Genomic DNA, 21,315 nt, shown 5'->3' with positions numbered 1-21,315 from the left:
AAAGTAAGCAGCTGATTCCAAAGGTTGCAAGTTCAAATCCAGAGATATAAAGTTATAAACCTTAACCACTTTGAAATGTGGTTGAACGTCTCATTCTGATGTGAGACTGTGAGAGCTAGTTGCAAATTCAAACACCTATCAATATTATGCGTTGCCATCCCTACTGCCTCTGATCTTGCGGACTCACTAAACACAAATACTGCGTTTGTAAATGATGTTCGAGTGTGCTTAATATCAGGAATTCGATGTATAACATTTACTTTTTACTTTTACTCAAGTATGACAATGTTGTACTTTTTCCACAAAGAATATTTAAAACCAAATTATTTTAGACTTTACTCAAGTAGTTTTTTACTGGGTGACTTTCACTTTTACTTGAGTCATTTTCTATTAAGGTTTCTTTTATTTTACTAGAGTGTGAAAATGGAGTACTTTTTCCATCTCTGGTAAAAATGTACATGTAGATAGGTGTAAAAGTTACTAGGCAATCAGTATAGAGAATAAACAGAGCAGCAGCAGCATATGTGAAGAGTGTGAAAGTGTGTCTGTGTGTGTGTGTGTGTGTGTGTGTGTGTGTGTGTGTGTGTGTGTGTGTGTGTGTGTGTGTGTGTGTGTGTGTGTGTGTGTGTGTGTGTGTGTGTGTGTGTGTGTGTGTGTGTAATTGTGTTGTGAGTGTTCAATGCAAATAGTCCAAGTAGTCATTTGATTAATTGTTCATCAGTCTTATGGTGTAGAAGCTGTTCAGGAACCTTGGTCCCAGACTTGGCGCTCTATTACCGCTTGCTGTGCGTTAGCCGAGAACATTCTATGGCTTAGGTGGTGGGTGTCTTTGACAATGTTCCAGGCCTTCCTCTGACACCACCTGGTATAGAGGTCCTGGATGGCAGGGAGCTCAGCCCCAGTGATGTACTGGGCCATACGCACCAACCTGTACTGCCTTGTGATTGAAGGCGGCACACTTATTGGACTATTGATGAACCGTCCCAACAACCCGACATGGTCCTGTTCGGGACTATTGAGGAACTGTCCCAACAACCCGGCATGATTCTGTTCGGGACTATTGGCTATCCTTATTCTAGGAAGGAACCGTCTGGATATGGGTGTATGGAGACTATAGTGCACTATACACTGATTTACATTACATCCGTGTATAGTGCACTATTATATCAAAAACGTCTTCTTTTTTTTAATAAATTAAAGGATTGTTTAGGATAGATTACTGTAATTGATATGCATATTATTCATAATATATTAATAATATAGCCTATAGAAAACAATGATATGCCTATAGCTTATATAAATAAATGTAATTTTACCACATACCTGTGCGTTAACGGTGCTCAGTGTTGAATCGCGCTCGGATGTGTGTTATATGACTGGAGCACCGTAAATTATACCTACCGGAGGCGTCCAGTTTACCGTCTGTTCCTTCGTGCTGTTCAGGCGTGTAAATTAGTGCGTGGTCATGCGGGGAATGTCCGTTAGGGCCCGTGCATGTGAAGACATATGGAGCAAGCCTATAAATAAACAAGCGCGAGGACAGTCCCGCGGCTTCTCTTTCACTCCTGGCACAATGTACACAACCCGGGGGGGTATTATAAACAGCACGTTATCATCGTTTATTGGTGTAAATGTAATGTAAATGAAGGATGGTAGCGGGAAATGCCGCTGTCATATTCTGCCGGTTGGTTATCAGATCAAATGACGGTATGGTGCGCTGCTCGCGGGGAGGGATGCCTTAAATAAAAGCTAACTGTACTACTGTTTAGATTGGATATCTCGCCTTTCAGCGTTGAGAACTAAAACATCTCTATTTAAAATGGAGAATAACTTATTTTAATGGTTAATGTTCAACATCAAAACACGTCCCTTTTTGACACCGGTCTCGTTGTTTTATTTTCTATTTGTTTTTAAGTCATGGCAATATGCCCCCCCCCCCCCCACTCCACTCAGCGCCACTCCACTCCACTCAGCGCCACTCCACGCCACTCCACTCCGCGCCACTCCACTCCACTCAGCGCCACTCCACTACACTCCACGCCACTCCACTCAGCGCCACTCCACTACACTCATATCCGTCGATATGACAGCACACCATGATTATATTATTCAGACTAGACACATAAATAACCGAGGCCTAACTTGACATGCTGCTAACATATACATTCAGACCATTTGAATGTGATTATATCCACTTGCACTATTTTGGCCTAGTTATTTCCCTAGGTTAAATATATTTTCTTTGATTGCGAATACATTTTATTCAGAATTGTATTTTCGGATTTGTATTTGCTTCAGCATTTAGTTACTCTGTTTTGGAAAGATTATTCGACATTAATGGATATTCCCACTAAAACTAACTTTAATTTACGAATAATTTGGCGATATTTTTACATTTCGACAGATATTTTCACAAAACCAAATTCATAGCCTACATTTTACAAAAACAAATGCATGGGTTATATTTCACAAAAACAAAATTAATATTTGACAGAATATGCCTCTATTTACTTTATATCAAACGCAAACCAAGTTGACCACGTGTGTTTAATTTTCTGTATTTCTGGTATAGAAAACCCTAATTATGTGGCAATATAAATGTAACTATATAGGAATATTTGCATTAATGAGCATTCTTCCATATTATTTACAGAATATATTATAGACATATAACTGTTTTTGTTTTTGTAGAATGGACATTTAAACATGTGATTATACATTTATTTTAACTATAGCTATTTACACATTATATTTACAACAACAAAAATAAGCACATCATTTATTTAACCAATAAAATATGATAGGTTTCATAAAAATCTAACAGGTCAGATCAAAGCAGAAGTTAATTTGATATGCCAGGAACTAGCCTATGAGTTAACCAGGAACTAGCCTATGAGTTAACCAGGAACTAGCCTATGAGTTAACCAGGAACTAGCCTATGAGTTAACCAGGAACTAGCCTATGAGTTAACCAGGAACTAGCCTATGAGTTAACCAGGAACTAGCCTATGAGTTAACCAGGAACTAGCCTATGAGTTAACCTGTTATTTATTTATTTTTGTATTATTTTTCAACTTGATTTGATTTTAATATCAGTGTTTGTCAGCAGGTCTACTAATTTAATATGTATACGTCGTTCTACATGGTGCGTTTTCCTATATTTTCTCAACTGTTTATTGTCTGTTAAACTTTTATAAAACTATTTGTCAGTAATCTGAAATATTGCATTATCTGATCATATGTATTATCTTTCGTTGCTCTAAATGAATTTCACAGGAAAGAAAATATGTTTAAATAATATATACTTTTCTGTCAGACCGTTGGTTTACACCGCGGCGAGTCAGTCTTACCTCTGTCTTTATTCCAGTGTGTGTTCTTGACTGATACTTTGTGGGTTTACGGCTCTGTAGCCTCGTGCTGCGTAACTGTGCCACCTTCCGTCAGCATCAGTCATTATCTCTCGCGGTGGGACTAACTGGGAGCTCCGAGTCCGCGTGGGCGATACTTCAGACACAGACCAGAGCCACGAGCACAGCCTCCACCGGAACGGAGAGAGACCAACACGGAGCCGTCACTCCCTCCCGCCTCCGGACACGAGCAGGCAGGGGCTTGGGCGGGTGTTATTTCTCCGGTAGATAAAGAGTTATCCTCGATGCCTAATCTAAAATAAATAATTTTCTGATTACATTTAGTTGAATTATTCTGTTTCTCTATCTGGAGAATAGTTGCTAGGCCTAACAGTGTCTATCTGCTCCTGTTGTAGAGGAGGGCAGACGCCAGGCAGGCAGCTTCTCTCTGTAGTTTGATGAAGAGAAATGAGCCATAGGTAGAACGTTATGTTAGGACACGTTTTCAAAACGGATACTGACTACCTGACCCGTCTGGCCTGTAGACCTCTACTGACTACCTAACCGGTCTGGCCTGTAGACCTCTAATGACTACCTGACATATCTGGCCTGTACAACTCTACTGACTACCTGACCGGTCTGGCCTGTACACCTCTACTGACTACCTTAACGGTCTGGCCTGTAGACCTCTACTGACTACCTTACCGGTCTGGCCTGAGGACCTCTACTGACTACCTGACCGTCTGGCCTGTAGGCTTCTACTGACTACCTGACCGTCTGGCCTGTAGTCCTCTACTGACTACCTGACCGTCTGGCCTGTAGGCCTCTACTGACTACCTGACCCGTCTGGCCTGTAGGCCTCTACTGACTACCTGACCCATCTGGCCTGTAGACCTCTACTGACTACCTGACCCGTCTGGCCTGTAGGCCTCTTCTGACTACCTGACCGTCTGGCCTGTAGTACTCTACTGACTACCTGACCGGTCTGGCCTGTAGACCTCTACTGACTACCTTACCGGTCTGGCCTGAGGACCTCTACTGACTACCTGACCGGTCTGGCCTGTAGACCTCTACTGACTACCTGACCCGTCTGGCCTGTAGACCTCTACTGACTACCTGACCCGTCTGGCCTGTAGACCTCTACTGACTACCTGACCTGTCTGGCCTGTAGGCCTCTTCTGACTACCTGATCCGTCTGGCCTGTAGGCCTCTACTGACTACCAGACCCGTCTGGACTGAAGACCTCTACTGACTACCTGACCCGTCTGGCCTGTAGGCCTCTACTGACTACCTGACCCGTCTGGCCTGTAGGCCTCTTCTGACTACCTGACCCATCTGCCCTGTAGACCTCTACTGACTACCTGACCCGACTGGCCTGTAAGTCTCTACTGACTACCTGACCCGTCCGGCCTGTAAAGGCCTCTTCTGGCTACCTGACCGTCTGGCCTGTAGTCCTCTACTGACTACCTGACCGTCTGGCCTGTAGGCTTCTACTGACTACCTGACCGTCTGGCCTGTAGTCCTCTACTGACTACCTGACCGTCTGGCCTGTAGGCCTCTACTGACTACCTGACCCGTCTGGCCTGTAGGAATCTACTGACTACCTGACCCATCTGGCCTGTAGACCTCTACTGACTACCTGACAGGTCTGGCCTGTAGGCCTCTTCTGACTACCTGACCGTCTGGCCTGTAGTACTCTACTGACTACCTGACCGGTCTGGCCTGTAGACCTCTACTGACTACCTGACCAGTCTGGCCTGTAGACCTCTACTGACTACCTGACTGTCTGGCCTGTAGACCTCTACTGACTACCTGACCTGTCTGGCCTGTAGACCTCTACTGACTACCTGATCCGTCGGGCCTGTAGACCTCTACTGACTACCAGACCCGTCTGGCCTGAAGACCTCTACTGACTACCTGACCCGTCTGGCCTGTAGGCCTCTTCTGACTACCTGACCGTCTGGCCTGTAGGCCTCTACTGACTATCTGACCGTCTGGCCGGTAGGCCTCTACTGACAACCTGACCCGTCTGGCCTGTAGACCTCTAAATCAAATCAAATCAAATGTATTTATATAGCCCTACGTACATCAGCTGATATCTCAAAGTGTTGTACAGAAACCCAGCCTAAAACCCCAAACAGCAAGCAATGCAGGTGTAGAAGCACTGGCCTGTAGACCTCTACTGACTACCTTACCGGTCTGACCTGTAGACCTCTACTGACTACCTGACCCGTCTGGCCTGTAGGCCTCTTCTGACTACCTGACCGTCTGGCCTGTAGTCCTCTACTGACTACCTGACCGTCTGGCCTGTAGGCCTCTACTGACTACCTGACCGTCTGGCCTGTAGGCCTCTACTGACTACCTGATCCGTCTGGCCTGTTGGCCTCTACTGACTACCTGACCCGTCTGGCCTGTAGACCTCTACTGACTACCTGACCCGTCTGGCCTGTAGGCCTCTACTGACTACCTGACCCGTCTGGCCTGTAGACCTCTACTGACTACCTTACCGGTCTGACCTGTAGACCTCTACTGACTACCTGACCCGTCTGGCCTGTAGACCTCTACTGACTACCTGACCGTCTGGCCTGTAGGCCTCCTCTGACTCTGATAAGGAAGGAAACAGTTAGTTGAGATTTTTAATGTCTTCACAGCAAGGTCCCTCTCCCTCTCTCCCCCCCCCCCCCCCCCCCCCCCCCCCCATCATGGCAGAGACATTATGGATATTACTGTTCCAGTCAATGATCAAACAAAACTTCCAGAGAGAGAAAGCAGAGAGACGAAGGGAGGAGGAGAGAGAGGGAGAGAGTGATTGAAAGAGTATTCTAACAATCAATGCAATAATGCAAATATTGAGTATATTTATATACTTCGTTCACTTAAATTCTCTAAACATAAATAAGGTTTTTTCACACAGAGTTAGTGTCTCCACTCATGCCCAGGTAGGTTAGGCATGAGTCCTGGTGCTTCCATTCATTCATTCATTCATCCACTCACTCACTCACTCACTCACTCACTCACTCACTCACTGTCTGTTCAACCAGACCTGCCTGTAGGCCAGACTGAGACCTGAGGGCTGAAAGTTGAGGGCTGAGGGCTAAGGGCTGAGAGTTGAGGGCTGAGGGCTAAGGGCTGAGAGCTGAGGGCTAAGGGCTGAGAGTTGAGGGCTGAGAGTTGAGGGCTGAGAGCTAAGGGCTGAGAGGTAAGGGCTGAGAGCTGAGGGCTAAGGGCTGAGAGTTGAGGGCTAGACCTGACCTGCCTGTAAGCCAGACTGAGACCTGAGAGCTAAGGGCTGAGAGCTGAGGGCTGAAAGTTGAGGGCTGAGAGTTGAGGGCTAAGGGCTGAGAGCTGAGGGCTAAGGGCTGAGAGTTGAGGGCTGAGGGCTGAGAGCTGAGGGCTAAGGGCTGAGAGTTGAGGGCTGAGGGCTGAGATTTGAGGGCTGAGGGCTAAGGGCTGAGAGTTGAGGGCTGAGGGCTAAGGGCTGAGAGTTGAGGGCTGAGGGCTAAGGGCTGAGAGCTGAGGGCTGAAAGTTGAGGGCTGAGAGTTGAGGGCTGAGGGCTGAGAGTTGAGGGCTAAGGGCTGAGAGCTGAGGGCTGAGGGCTGAGAGCTGAGGGCTAAGGGCTGAGAGTTGAGGGCTGAGGGCTGAGATTTGAGGGCTGAGGGCTAAGGGCTGAGAGTTGAGGGCTGAGGGCTAAGGGCTGAGAGTTGAGGGCTGAGGGCTAAGGGCTGAGAGCTGAGGGCTGAAAGTTGAGGGCTGAGAGTTGAGGGCTGAGGGCTGAGAGTTGAGGGCTAAGGGCTGAGAGCTGAGGGCTAAGGGCTGAGAGTTGAGGGCTGAGAGCTGAGAGCTGAGAGTTGAGGGCTGAGAGTTGAGGGCTAAGGGCTGAGAGCTGAGGGCTAAGGGCTGAGGGCTGAGGGCTGAGAGTTGAGGGCTGAGGGTAAGGGCTGAGAGTTGAGGGCTGAGAGCTGAGGGTTGAGAGCTGAGGGCTGAGGGCTGAGAGCTGAGGGCAGCGTAGGTTTAGTGCTAACCAGGTTATAGAAGTGGTAGGAGGACTTCAAGTGTAAAGTGTTAAATTGTTATATGGTGTGTCTGTGTTTGAGGGAAGTATGTTGGGTCGTGTGTGTGTTTCTTAGGTAGAGTGTGTGTTAAACGGGGCTGTTTATTAAACAGCTGTAGGATGTTCAGCAATGTTGCATAATTGCGTGCAAAGCTTTGAAGGCTGGTTGGGTCTCCCAGCTGAAGCAGGGCAGTCTGGGTAACATACTGTTAACAGTTATTTAGCGCCTGCTAATGGGCATGGGGAGCTGCGCCAGGGCTTTTATAGCGGAAGTGGCAGCGCGGGGAGCGGAGCGCGAGCTGACGAGGTGAGAGAGGAGAGAGAGGGAGAGAGCTGGGTAAAGGAGCAGAGGTTCCCCTAACTCCCCCAATACCCCACTGCCTGCCCTAGGAGCTCCAAACCCGGGCACACACCTCTGGAACCAGCGGGAGAGGAAGGTGGTGAGAGAGAGGGCGGAAGGGAGGGAATGGTAGAGAGAGAGACAGAGGCACACAATAGCACTTCAGTCTTGAAGTTTGTCTACCACTTCTATAATACATTTATCACTAGGCCTACACAGTCCTCAGAGAGAGGGAGAGGGAGAAGGAGAGAGAGAGAGAGAGAGAGAGAGAGAGAGAGAGAGAGAGAGAGAGAGAGAGAGAGAGAGAGAGAGAGAGAGAGAGACACTGTCTTTATTCTTTTGGAACTTTTGTAAGTGTAATGTTTACTCTTAATTTTTTTTATTTATTTCACTTTTGTTAATGATCTATTTCACTTGCTTTGGCAATATTAACAAATGTTTCCCATGCCAATGAAGCCATTTGATTTTAATTGAATTGAATTGAGAGACAGAGAGAAGTGCATAATGGAGAGAAATGGCCAGGTGCTCTCTCCCCAGTCACCATGCCCATGCTGCATTCTAAAGCCTGAAGTCTGAAGAAAATGGAATGTCCTTTCCTCTCCTCTCCTCTCCCCTTTCATCTCTCCTCCCCTCCTCTCCTCGTGAATGCCCGGTTTTCCACTCACCCAGCTGAAATGACACGTGACACCTTCCAGACCCCTGCCCTCGTGCATACATCTAACCTACCATTGAGATGCTTTTTTAACAGACGCGCTTGATATAATCTGATGCATTTATGAAATGTACTGGAGTTTTTATGGGCCCGTTCTGGTGGCTACGCCGGGAATATTATTTGAGTTGGATTTCCGGTCTGGCTGTATCGGGTTGTCATGGGGACAGAGCAAGGCGCCGCAAGTGCTGCTCTGACAGATGGAGAACACGGTAACGATTAACGGTGAGGGATTCTGGTTGTCTTTTATTCAAACCGGAAACTATAAGCGTCAGAGTGTTACCCTCTAAATCCATCTACTGCATAATGAAATAAACAAGAAATATATACAATAAACCCTAACCCTACATTTACGAAATAGAAAACATTTAAGTTCATTATTTTAATGTAACCTAATTCACTGTGATAAAAGGATATTAAAGTTAATTTTGATGAAATAAAATAAAAATATGTATTTTTAGTTCCATTCAATATTAAAAAGCAATTGAGAGTCCTCTGACACAAGCCTAGAATTACTGCTATTGTTCTAATACAGAAAAGGGTTTAAGTATAATACAGTACAATACAGTATAATACAGTATAATACAGTACAATACAGTACAATTCAGTCATTTCAATAATTATTGCTAATTTTAATCAAAGTATAGAAATACATAGTGGTGGGAAAAGTACTCAATTGTCATACTTGAGTAAAAATACAGATACCTTAATAGAAAATTACTCAAGAAAAAGTGAAAGTCACCCAGTAAAATACTACTAGTATTTGGATTTAAATATACTTAAGTATCAAAAGTAAAAGTATAAACCATTTAAAATTCCTTAAATTAAGCAAACCAGACGGCACAATTTTCTTGCTGTTTTTGTTGACAGATAGCCAGGGGCACATGGCAACACTCAGACATAATTTACAAACAAAGCATTTGAGTTTAGTGAGTCCTCCAGATCAGAGGCAGTAGATGACCAGGGATGTTCTCTGTTTAGTGAGTCCGCCAGATCAGAGGTAGTAGGGATGACCAGGGATGTTCTCTGTTTAGTGAGTCCTCCAGATCAGAGGCAGTAGGGATGACCAGGGATGTTCTCTGTTTAGTGAGTCCACCAGACCAGAGGCAGTAGGGATGACCAGGGATGTTCTCTGTTTAGTGAGTCCTCCAGATCAGAGGCAGTAGGGATGACCAGGGATGTTCTCTGTTTAGTGAGTCCTCCAGATCAGAGGCAGTAGGGATGACCAGGGATGTTCTCTGTTTAGTGAGTCCTCCAGATCAGAGACAGTAGGGATGACCAGGGATGTTCTCTGTTTAGTGAGTCCGCCAGATCAGAGGTAGTAGGGATGACCAGGGATGTTCTCTGTTTAGTGAGTCCGCCAGATCAGAGGCAGTAGGGATGACCAGGGATGTTCTCTGTTTAGTGAGTCCGCCAGATCAGAGGTAGTAGGGATGACCAGGGATGTTCTCTGTTGAGTGAGTCCGCCAGATCAGAGGCAGTAGGGATGACCAGGGATGTTCTCTGTTGAGTGAGTCCTCCAGATCAGAGGTAGTAGGGATGACCAGGGATGTTCTCTGTTTAGTGAGTCCTCCAGATCAGAGGTAGTAGGGATGACCAGGGATGTTCTCTGTTGAGTGAGTCCTCCAGATCAGAGGTAGTAGGGATGACCAGGGATGTTCTCTGTTGAGTGAGTCCTCCAGATCAGAGGTAGTAGGGATGACCAGGGATGTTCTCTGTTTAGTGAGTCCGCCAGATCAGAGGTAGTAGGGATGACCAGGGATGTTCTCTAGATAAGTGTTTTGGGTGTCAGTGAAAATGTATGGTGTAAAAATTATATTATTTTATTTAGGAATGTAGTGGAGTAAATGTAAAAGTTGGCAAAAATATAAATTGTAAATAGTAAAGTACAGATACCCCCCAATACTACTTTAAAGTATTTTTACTTAAGCACTTTACTGGAAATAAGTATCATTATCCAAAATATATAAATTACAAACTATTATAAAAACGAATTTCTAATTTCTTCTATGTCTTATGACCTGATACAATCAGGATCCCGCTTTAGCCCAAATCTGATGTTTTGCCATGTTAGAGGTGGAACTGCCTTAAAACAGGCAAATCCTCAATGGCTCCTGGCAATATACTTCAATATGCAGCCTTGTTTACAGCCTGTCATTCTGAGCTTGTATCACAAGTGGGGTGGTTGGGGCTTTGTGACAATGATCAAGTGAAGCTGCTCACCAATTTGATGGCTCCAACGCCATTCCACCTACTACACCGCAAAAACATCCACTAGAGGTCACATAATAAGTTGCATGGACTCACCCTGTGTGCAATAATAATGTTTAAAACAGCCTTGTCCACATATCTGGGGAATCAATTATTATGTTTGTATTCAATTCAGTCTATTCAATTCAGTCTATTCAATTCAGTCTATTCAATTCAGTCTATTCAATTCAGTCTGGTATAAGAACGGTATCCCCTATCTGCAAAAGCAAGGTGTCTGCGGAAAGCTGGGTATCTTGGCTATTGATCGGTGTCTTCAAAAGCTTTGGTGTGACTTACTACCATATATGGGCATACGATTTTACAAATATATAACGGAAGGTCGAGCCGATGACCTAATTTCAAGATGGCTACTGCCTCCATTACGGTTGGCGTTGTGAAGCATAAACAAAATAAAGGCGGTATATTTCAACATGCACCGAAAGCCGGGACTCCACAGATCATGAGGATGTCTTATTTGTCTGCCTGTGACCTACCGTTACTGATCACCAGCCCCGAGAGTCAAAATGTTTTTACCAAACAGCAGACATCTTACAAGGTAAGCCTCGGTTTGGTCTGCGTTGAGCTATAGCCACATGGGGGGTATCGCATGATGTTATCTGATGATGTATGACTTAATATTAACAACGAATGTCCACCGAGTGACTATATCTTTGTTCATAAAAAATTTGATGTTGCCTGCTTACGCGCTTTCGGCATCCATTACACAGGGGATTGGCTACTATGGCATCTTGGCAGTATTGTAACCAATGGGAAAGCTTTCCAGGGATATGCAGATGAACTGGGTGGGACAAAGCAAGGCCTAGAGCCCATGATTAATGCGAACTATTGCTACCTGGCTCAGAAACGAGACGCACCGAGCACGCTACATTACATTCTAAACAGATTTCATTGCTTTAATGTCATCACTTTAGCATGAAAGATGGCTTCTCTAGGTGATAAAAAGGGGAAAACTAAGAATATCAGACAGAAAACCTAAATAAAAAAAAGCAGCTTTGAGTAAGAATACCGACAAGAAGCTTTGAATAAAATACTGGAGTCAGACTCGGATCAAGGGAGTGATTTGGACAATGAGGATTTGGACAATGAGGATTTGGACTCAGCCGACTCAGATTGCTTTCTCGAAGGATTGGATCCACTTTTAGATCTGAAAGTAAATTATATTCATGACTTTATTAAGCTAATTTACTAACACTCTACTCAGCAAACTGGATGCAGTTTATCACAGTGCCATCCGTTTTGTCACTAAAGCACCTTATACCACCCACCACTGCGACTTGTATGCTCTAGTCGGCTGGCCCTCGCTACATATTCGTCGCCAGACCCACTGGCTCCAGGTCATCTACAAGTCCATGCTAGGTAAAGCTCCGCCTTATCTCAGTTCACTGGTTACGATGGCAACACCCATCCGTAGCACGCGCTCCAGCAGGTGTATCTCACTGATCATCCCTAAAGCCAACACCTCATTTGGCCGCCTTTCGTTCCAGTTCTCTGCTGCCTGTGATTGGAACGAATTGCAAAAATCGCTGAAGTTGGAGACTTTTATCTCCCTCACCAACTTCAAACATCTGCTATCTGAGCAGCTAACCGATCGCTGCAGCTGTACATAGTCTATTGGTAAATAGCCCACCCATTTTCACCTACCTCATCCCCATACTGTTTTTATTTATTTATTTTTCTGCTCTTTTGCACACCAATATCTCTACCTTTACATAACCATCTGATCATTTATCACTCCAGTGTTAATCTGCATAATTGTAATTATTTGCCTACCTTCTCATGCCTTTTGCACACAATGTATATATAGACTCCCCTTTTTTCTACTGTGTTATTGACTTGTTAATTGTTTATTCCATGTGTAACTCTGTGTTGTCTGTTCACACTGCTATGCCTTATCTTGGCCAGGTCGCAGTTGCAAATGAGAACTTGTTCTCAACTAGCCTACCTGGTTAAATAAAGGTGTTCTCAACTAGCCTACCTGGTTAAATAAAGGTGTTCTCAACTAGCCTACCTGGTTAAATAAAGGTGTTCTCAACTAGCCTACCTGGTTAAATAAAGGTGTTCTCAACTAGCCTACCTGGTTAAATAAAGGTGTTCTCAACTAGCCTACCTGGTTAAATAAAGGTGTTCTCAACTAGCCTACCTGGTTAAATAAAGGTGTTCTCAACTAGCCTACCTGGTTAAATAAAGGTGTTCTCAACTAGCCTACCTGGTTAAATATAGGTGAAATAAAATAAAAAAATAAAATAAATATATTAAGTTATCCAAGATGGTGTAGCATTGCAGACGTTGTTTGTCGTTCTCCCGTGGAAATTTCGATTTTTTTCATCTTTTGTATGTACAGTGCCTCTTAAAGGAGAAGTTACAGGTCTGTGAGAACCAGAAATCTTGCTTGTTTGTAGGTGACCAAATACTTATTTTCCACCATAATTTGCAAATAAATTGATTAAAAATCCTACAATGTGATTTTCTGGATTTTCTTCTCTCATTTTGTCTGTCATGGTTGAAGTGTGGTGTAAATTACAGGCCTCTCTCATCTTTTTAAGTGGGAGAATTTTTCCATTTTTAAATGAAATATACCTTTCGGCAACCCGCCTCACCCAATGTGATTTTCTATTTTTAGACCTTATAGCCAGAACCTCAATCAGAAGCTAGCCATCAGAAGCTAACCAGCTAATTAGCTTATAGCTACTTAGTCATTGTTAGTCACTGCTAGCGGCCTTTACCTTTAGCACAGACACCAGCCGCTTTTAGCCTGGGCAATACCTGCCAGTCTGCACAGCGCGTTATCAACCCTGAGCATACCGGACTCCACTACAACACCTGATTCCTGTCATAAGCCCTGGACCGTTACTCCTGATCATCACAGCTAGCTAGCTGCCACCGAGTGGCCCAGCCCCGAAGCTAGCCTTGAGCCAGGCACATCTCCCGTCCTACTCAGTGGACCCTATGATCACTCGGTTACACAGCTGATGCTCTTCACTAACTAGTCGTGTTCACTAACACGACTAGAATCCACCACCGGATTCTTGTCGTAAGCTCTGGACCTTTGCATCGGATCATCGCTGCTAGCTAGTTGCTACCGGATGGCTATAGTGGCTAACGCCCTTGTCCCGAAGCTAGCGCCAGTTAGCCTCGAGCCAGGTGCCTATCCCGGCTAGCAGCCAAAATTACTCCAGCTACAATACCGCTTTTGTCAACTGGCCTGGACCCTTTGTCGACACGGAGCCTCGCCGTTCCATTACGACTGATCTGCCGACGTAATTCCATCCGTTGTGCCCTCAACCGGCCTTTGCTGAACGTCGATGCAGACGCTTCTACAAGCCTCGGCGTGTTAACCTTTTTTGAACGCCATGTCTCCCGCTTGCTAGTAACGACTTCCCTGTTCCAACTATTGCTGTTCACTGGACACTATGATCACTTGGCTACATAGCTAATGCCTGCTGGACTGTTCATTAATCATGGTACTCCATTTTTTTTGTTTATTTTGTTTATCTGTCGGCCCCAGCCTCAAACTCAGGCCCTGTGTGTAGTTAAGTGACCCTCTCTGCCCATTCATCGCCATTTTACCTGTTGTTGTTGTCTTAGCTGATTAGCTGTTGTTGTGTTACCCGTTGTTGCCTTAGCTAGCTCTCCCAATCAACACCTGTGATTGCTTAATGCCTCACTTTATGTCTCTCTCAAATGCCAATATTCATTGTATACTGTTGTTTAGGATAGTTATCATTGTTTTAGTTTACTGTGGAGCCCCTAGTCCCACTCAACATGCGTCAGATACCTCTTGTCTCACCTCCCACACATGCGGTGACCTCACCCAGCATAACTAGTTCATCCAGAGATGCAACCTCTCTTATCATCACTCAATATCTAGGTTTATCTCCACTGTACCCGCTGTCTGTACATTATGCCCTGAATCTATTCTACCACTCCCAGAAATCTGCTCCTTTTATTCGCTGTCCCCAACACACTAGACGACCTGTTTTGATAGCCTTGAGCCGTACCCTCATCCTACTCCTCCTCATCCTACTCCTCCTCTCGGGTGATGTGGAGGTAAACTCAGGCCCTGTGTGTCCCCAGGCGCTCTCATTTGTTGACTCCTGTAACCGTAAAAGCTTTGGTTTCATGCATGTTAACATCAGAAGCCTCCTTCCTAAGTTTGTTTTACTCACTGCTTTAGTACACTCCGCCAACCCTGATGTCCGTGCCGTGTCTGAATCCTGCATTAGGAAGGCCACCAAACATTCTGAGATTTCCATCCCCAACTACAACATTTTCCGTCAAGATAAAACTGCCAAAGGGGGAGGAGTTAGCCTGCAAAGTTCTGTCATACATTCCAGTCTATGCCCAAACAGTTTGAGCTTCTAATTTTAAAAATGAATCTCTCCAGAAAAAAGTATCTCAAAAGTATGCCACCTGTTATAGACCACCCTCAGCTCCCAGCTGTGCCCTGGACACCACATGTGAATTGATTGCCCCTCATCTATATTCAGAGTTTGTTCTGTTAGGTGACCTAAACTGGGATATGCTTAACACCCCGGCAGTCCTACAATCTAATCTAGATACCCTCAATCTCACACAAATGATCAAACTACGCAACAGGTACAACACTAATTCCGTAAACATGTGCACTCTCATAGATATTATCCTGACCAACTTGCCCTCCAAATACACCTCTGCTGTTTTCAATCAAAATCTCAGCGATCACTTCCTGATTGCCTGCATCCACTATGGGTCCACGGTCAAACGACCACCGCTCATCACTGTCAAACGCTCCCTAAAACACTTCTGCGAACAGGCCATTCTAATCGACCTGGCCCTGGTATCCTGGAAGGATATTGACCTCATCCCGTCAGTAGAGGATGCCTGGTCGTTCTTTAAAAGGAATTTCCTCACCATCTTAAATAAGCACTCCCTTTTCACAAAATGTAGAACTAAGAACAGATATAGCCATTGGTTACTCCAGACCTGACTGCCCTCGACCAGCACAAAAACATCCTGAGGCGGACTGCACTAGCATCGAATAGTCCCCGCGATTTGCAACTTTTCAGGGAAGTCAGGAACCAATACACACAGTCAGTTAGGAAAACAAAGGCTAGCTTTTTCAAACAGAAATGTGCATCCTGTAGCTCTAAATACCAAAAGTTTTAGGACACTGTAAAGTCCATGGAGAATAAGAGCACCTCCTCCCAGCTGCACTGATAAATCCACCGATTAATCCACGATAATCAAGAATTTCTCCACGGCTGGCCATGCTTTCCACCTGGCTACCCCAACCCGGCCAACCGCTCCACACCTCCCGCAGCTACTTGCCCAAGCCTACCCAGCTTCTCCTTCACCCAAATCCAGATAGCAGATATTCTGAAAGAGCTGCAAAACCTGGACCCGTACAAATCATCTGGGCTAGACAATCTGGACCATCTCTTTCTAAATTATCTGCCGTCATTGTTGCAACCCCTATTACTAGTCTGTTCAACCTCTCTTTCATATCGTCCAAGATTCCTAAAGATTGGAAAGCTGCCGCGGTCATCCCCCTCTCCAAAGGGGATGACACTCTAGACCCAAACTGTTACAGACTTATATCCATCCTGCCCTGCCTTTCTAAAGTCTTCGAAAGCCAAGTTAACTTCTCTAGGGTATGGCGGAGCATTCTGAATTTTGGATGAAAAGCATGACCAAATTAAATGGCCTGCTACTCGGGCCCAGAAGATATGATATGATATGATATGCATATAACTGGTAGATTTGGATAGAAAACACTCTAAAGTTTCCAAAACAGTTAAAATGGTGTCTGTGAGTATAACAGAACTGATTTGGCAGGCGAAACCCTGAGAAAAATCCATTCAGGAAGTAGTTTTGTAGTTTTCTATTCAATGCCATTACAGTATCCATTGACTTAGGACTCAAATTGCAGTTCCTATACCGTCCACTATATGTCAACAGTCTTTAGGAATTGTTTCAGGCTTGTATTCTGATAAATGAGGGAGTAAGACCAGTCTGAATGAGTGGACCCTGACGTGTCACATAGCTTTTTCATGCGCAATCCCGAGAGAGTGCATTTCTTGTTTACCTTTTATATTGACAACGTTATTGTCCGGTTGAAATATTATAGATCATTTAGGCTAAAAACAACCTGAGGATTGGATACAAACATCGTTTACAATTTGGATTTTTTTGTCTGCCTGTTTTGACTGCGTTTGAGCCTGTGGATTACTTAAGAAAACGCGCAAACATATAAAGAGACTTTATCGGAAAAAAAGGAACATTTATTGAGTAAATGAATGTCTTATGAGTGCAACCATATGAAGATCATCAAAAGTAAGGGATTCATTTTATTGTAACGGTTGTCTTGGGAAGAAGGAGAGGACCAAAGCGCAGCGTAGTAAGTGTTCATCGTATTTTAATGAAACTGAACACTTTCAAAAACAAAACAAAAAAGTGAAAACCGAAACAGTTCTATCTGGTGCAGACACAAAAAGGCTGAAAATAACCACCCACAAAACACAATGGAAAACAGGCTACCTAAATATGGTTCTCAATCAGGGACAACGATTGACAGCTGCCTCTGATTGAGAACCATATCAGGCCAAACACAGATATAGAAAATCATAGAAAAACAAACATAGCCAACCCACTCATGCCCTGACCATACTAAAACAAAAGACAAAACAAAGGAACTAAGGTCAGAACGTGACAGTACCCACCCCCCCCCCCCCCAAAGGTGCGGACTCCGGCCGCAAAACCTAAACCTATAGGGGAGGGTCTGGGTGGGTGTCTGTCCGCAGTGGCAGCTCTGGCGTGGGACGTGGAACCCACTCCACCATAGTCCTTCTCCGCCTCTCTACCCACCTCCGTGGCCTCTTTAACGTGGCAGCGCCGGGGTGAAGGACGACACTCCGGCAGCGCCGGGGTGAAGGACGACTCCGGCAGCTCCGGAGTGAAGGGCGGCTCCGGCGGCTCCTGGCTGACTGACGGTTCTAGCGGCTCCTGGCTGACTGACGGCTCTGGCGGCTCCTGGCTGACTGACGGCTCTGGCGGCTCAGGACACATGGGAGGCTCTGGCGGCTCCTGGCTGACTGACGGCTCAGGCGGCTCCTAGCTGACTGACGGCTCTTGCGGCTCAGGACAGATGGGAGGCTCTGGCGGCTCAGGACAGACGGGAGGCTCTGGCGGCTCAGGACAGACGGGAGGCTCTGGCGGCTCAGGACAGACGGGAGGCTCTGGCGGCTCAGGACAGACGGGAGACTCTGGCGGCTCAGGACAGACGGGAGACTCTGGCGGCTCAGGACAGACGGGAGACTCTGGCGGCTCAGGACAGACGGGAGACTCTAATGGCTCAGGGCAGATGGGAGACTCTGGCGGCTCAGGACAGACGGGAGACTCTGGCGGCTCAGGACAGACGGGAGACTCTGGCGGCTCAGGACAGACGGGAGACTCTGGCAGCTCAGGACAGACGGGAGACTCTGGCGGCTCAGGACAGACGGGAGACTCTGGCAGCTCAGGACAGACGGGAGACTCTGGCTGACTGACGGCTCTGGCAGCTCCTGGCTGACTGACGGCTCTGGCAGCTCCTGGCTGACTGACGGCTCTGGCGGCTCAGGACAGACGGGAGACTGGCAGCTCAGGACAGACGGGAGACTCTGGCAGCTCTGGAGAGGAGGAAGGCTCTGGCAGCGCTGGACAGGCGGGAGCACCTGTAGGGAGGAGACGGAGAGACAGCCTGGTGCGGGATTCTGTCACGGGTAACTTGGTGCGTGAGGGAAGAATCAGGCGCAGAGAGCATATAGTTTCACAGGAAGACGTGCACTTATAATATCGCACAGAAAAATAATGCCCAACAAAACTGGGAGCGGAAAATGAAGAAAATATGCCTTCTGGAGTGTCCCAGTCAGTCCTGACCTCAACCCGATTGAGATGCTGTGGCATGACCTCAAGAGCGGTTCACACCAGACATCCTAAGAAGATTGTGCAACTGAAACAGTTTTGTAAAGAGGAATGGTCCAAAATTCCTCGTGACCCTTCTGCATGTCTGATCTGCAACTACAGAAAACATTTGGTTGAGGTTATTGCTGCCAAAGGAGGGTCAACCTGTTATTAAATCCAAGGGTTCACTTACTTTTTCCAACCTGCGCTGTGAATGTTTACACGGTGTGTTCAAGAAAGACATGAAAAATTATAATTGTTTGTGTGTTATTAGTTTAAGCAGACTGTGTTTGTATGTTGTTGTTACTTAGAAGAAGATCAGATAAAATGAATATCAAGGTTTTTCTAAACTTACTTTTTCTTCCCACTGTAAGTATTCAAACAATTTACTCAGTACTTTGTTGAATCATCTTTGGCTGCAATTAAAGCCTCAATTTTCTTGGGTATGATGAAGCCACTCCTGCGTTGTCTTGGCTGTGTGTATAGGTTCGTTGTTCTGGATGGTGAACCTTCGCCCCAGTCTGAGGTCCTGAGCACTCTGGAGCAGGTTTTCATCAAGGATCTCTCTGTACTTTGCTCCGTTCATCTATCTTTCGATTTTGACTTTTCTGCCAGTCCCTGCCACTGAAAAACATCCCCACAGCATGATGCTGCCACCACCATGCTTCACCGTAGGCATGGTGCCAGGTTTCCTCCAGATGTGGCACTTGGCATTGAAGCCAAAGAGTTCAGTCTTGGTTTCATCAGACCAGATCATCTTGTTTCTTGTAGTCTGAGAGTCCTCTATGTGCCTTTTGGCAAACTCTAAGCGGGCTGTCATGTGTCTTTTACTGAGGAGTGGCTTCCATCTTGCCACTCTACTAAACTTATTCCATTTAACAATGATTGAGGCCACTGTGTTCTTGGGGACCTTCAATGCTGCAGACATTTTTTGGTACCCTTCCCCAGTTCTCTGCCTCGACACAATCTTGTCTTGGAGCTCTATGGACAATTATTTCGACCTCGTGGCTTGATTTTTGATCTGACATGTACTTTCAACTGTTGGACCTTATATAGACAGGTGTATGCCATTCCAAATCATGTCCAATCAATTGAATTGACCACAGGTGGACTCCAATCAAGTTGTAGAAACATCTCAAGGATGATCAATGGAAACAGGATGCACCTGAGCTCAATGTCAAGTCTCATTGCAAAGGGTCTGAATACCTATGCAAATAAGGTATTTGTGTTTTTCATATTTAATATATTTGCAAAACATTTTTTTTGCTTTCTCATTATGGGGTATTGTGTGTAGATCGACAAGGGAAAAATGTACAGTATGTAATCAATTTTAGAATTAAGCTGTAATGTAACAAAATGTGGATTTTTTATTTTTTTTTGTTTCCCAATGCATAATACCACCATTCATAGGAGTGCATAGAGTGCATGTGCTGGCGTGTGTCTCCTCACAGTCATCTATTGTTCCATAGTTCTGCTTTAAATATGATTTTACTGTTTGCGCGAGTTACTTGATGTGGAATACAGTTCCATGTAGTCATGGCTCTATGTAGTACTGTGCATTTTCAGAGTCCGTTCTGAACTTCGGGACTGTGAAGAGACCCCTGGTGGCATGTCTTGTGGGTTATGCATGGGTGTATGAGCTGTGTGGTAGTCGTTTGAACAGACAGCTCAGTGCTTTTAACATGTCAATACCTCTCTCAGTCTCGCAGTCAATCTCTCCTCTACTTTGAGCCAGGAGAGATTGGCATGCATGTCATTGATAGCTCCAGCCGTGCTGTTCTGTTCTGAGTCAACTGTAATTTGCCTATGTCCCTCTTTGTGACATTTGACCATATGACTGGGCAGTAGACCAGGAGCAACAAAACTATGGCCTGTAGGACTTGTTTTGTTGATAGCAATGTCAAGAAAACAGAGCGCTTTATTATGGAAAGACCTATCCCCATCTTAGCTATCTTTGCATTAACTTTTTATGGCTGCAGGGGCAGTATTGAGTAGCTTGGATGAAAAGGTGCCCATTGTAAACGGCCAGCTCCTCAGTCTCAGGTGCTAATATATGCATATTATTATTAGCATTGGATAGAAAACACTCTAACGTTTCCAAAACTGTCAAAATATTGTCTGTGAGTATAACAGCACTGATATTGCAGGCGAAAACCTGAGGAAAATCAAAACAGGAAGTGGCTTCTATTTTGAAAAATCCATGTTCCATAGCCTCCCTTTGCTGGATTTAAAGGGATATGAACCAGATTCCTTTTCCTATCGCTTCCTCAAGGTGTCAACAGTCTTCAGACATAGTTTCAGGCTTTTATTTTGAAAAATGAGCCAGAACGATAACGGCTCGTCAAGTGGTCACATGAGTTTTGCTCGCGCAACAGAATTTGGACAGCCATTGTTTTCCCCTCTCCTATTGTGAAAGACATTTGCGGTTGATATATTATCTATTATATATTTTAAAAACAACCTGAGGATTGATTATAAAAAACTGTGGACATTATGGAAACTATTTGGAATTTTCGTCTGCGTTTTCATGACTGCTCTTTCCTGTGGAATTCTGAACATAACGCGACAAACAAACAGAGGTATTTTGGATGTAAAAATTATCTTTATGGAACAAAAGGAACATTTGTTGTGTAACTGGGAGTCTTGTGAGTGAAAACATCTGAAGATCATCAAAGGTAAC

General features: G+C 45.2%; 1 protein-coding gene across 1 annotated transcript; it reads right to left on the bottom strand.

Moving 5' to 3' along the window:
* Positions 1-6,379: 6,379 nt before the first annotated feature.
* Positions 6,380-19,455, bottom strand: LOC139415677 (uncharacterized). Its single transcript, XM_071163798.1, has 5 exons — positions 19,269-19,455; positions 7,071-7,306; positions 6,854-6,985; positions 6,622-6,768; positions 6,380-6,538 (listed from the first exon to the last, which is right to left on the bottom strand). The coding sequence occupies exons 1-5, from the start codon at positions 19,453-19,455 to the stop codon at positions 6,380-6,382; spliced, it is 861 nt and encodes a 286-aa protein (XP_071019899.1).
* Between the last annotated feature and the right edge of the window lie 1,860 nt (positions 19,456-21,315).

The sequence above is a fragment of the Oncorhynchus clarkii genome, chromosome 8 (assembly GCF_045791955.1).
Source record: "Oncorhynchus clarkii lewisi isolate Uvic-CL-2024 chromosome 8, UVic_Ocla_1.0, whole genome shotgun sequence".
Classification (NCBI taxonomy): Eukaryota; Metazoa; Chordata; class Actinopteri; order Salmoniformes; family Salmonidae; genus Oncorhynchus; species Oncorhynchus clarkii.
The sequence above is the reverse complement of the archived record's forward strand: the minus strand, read 5'-3'. Positions and strand labels throughout refer to the sequence as shown.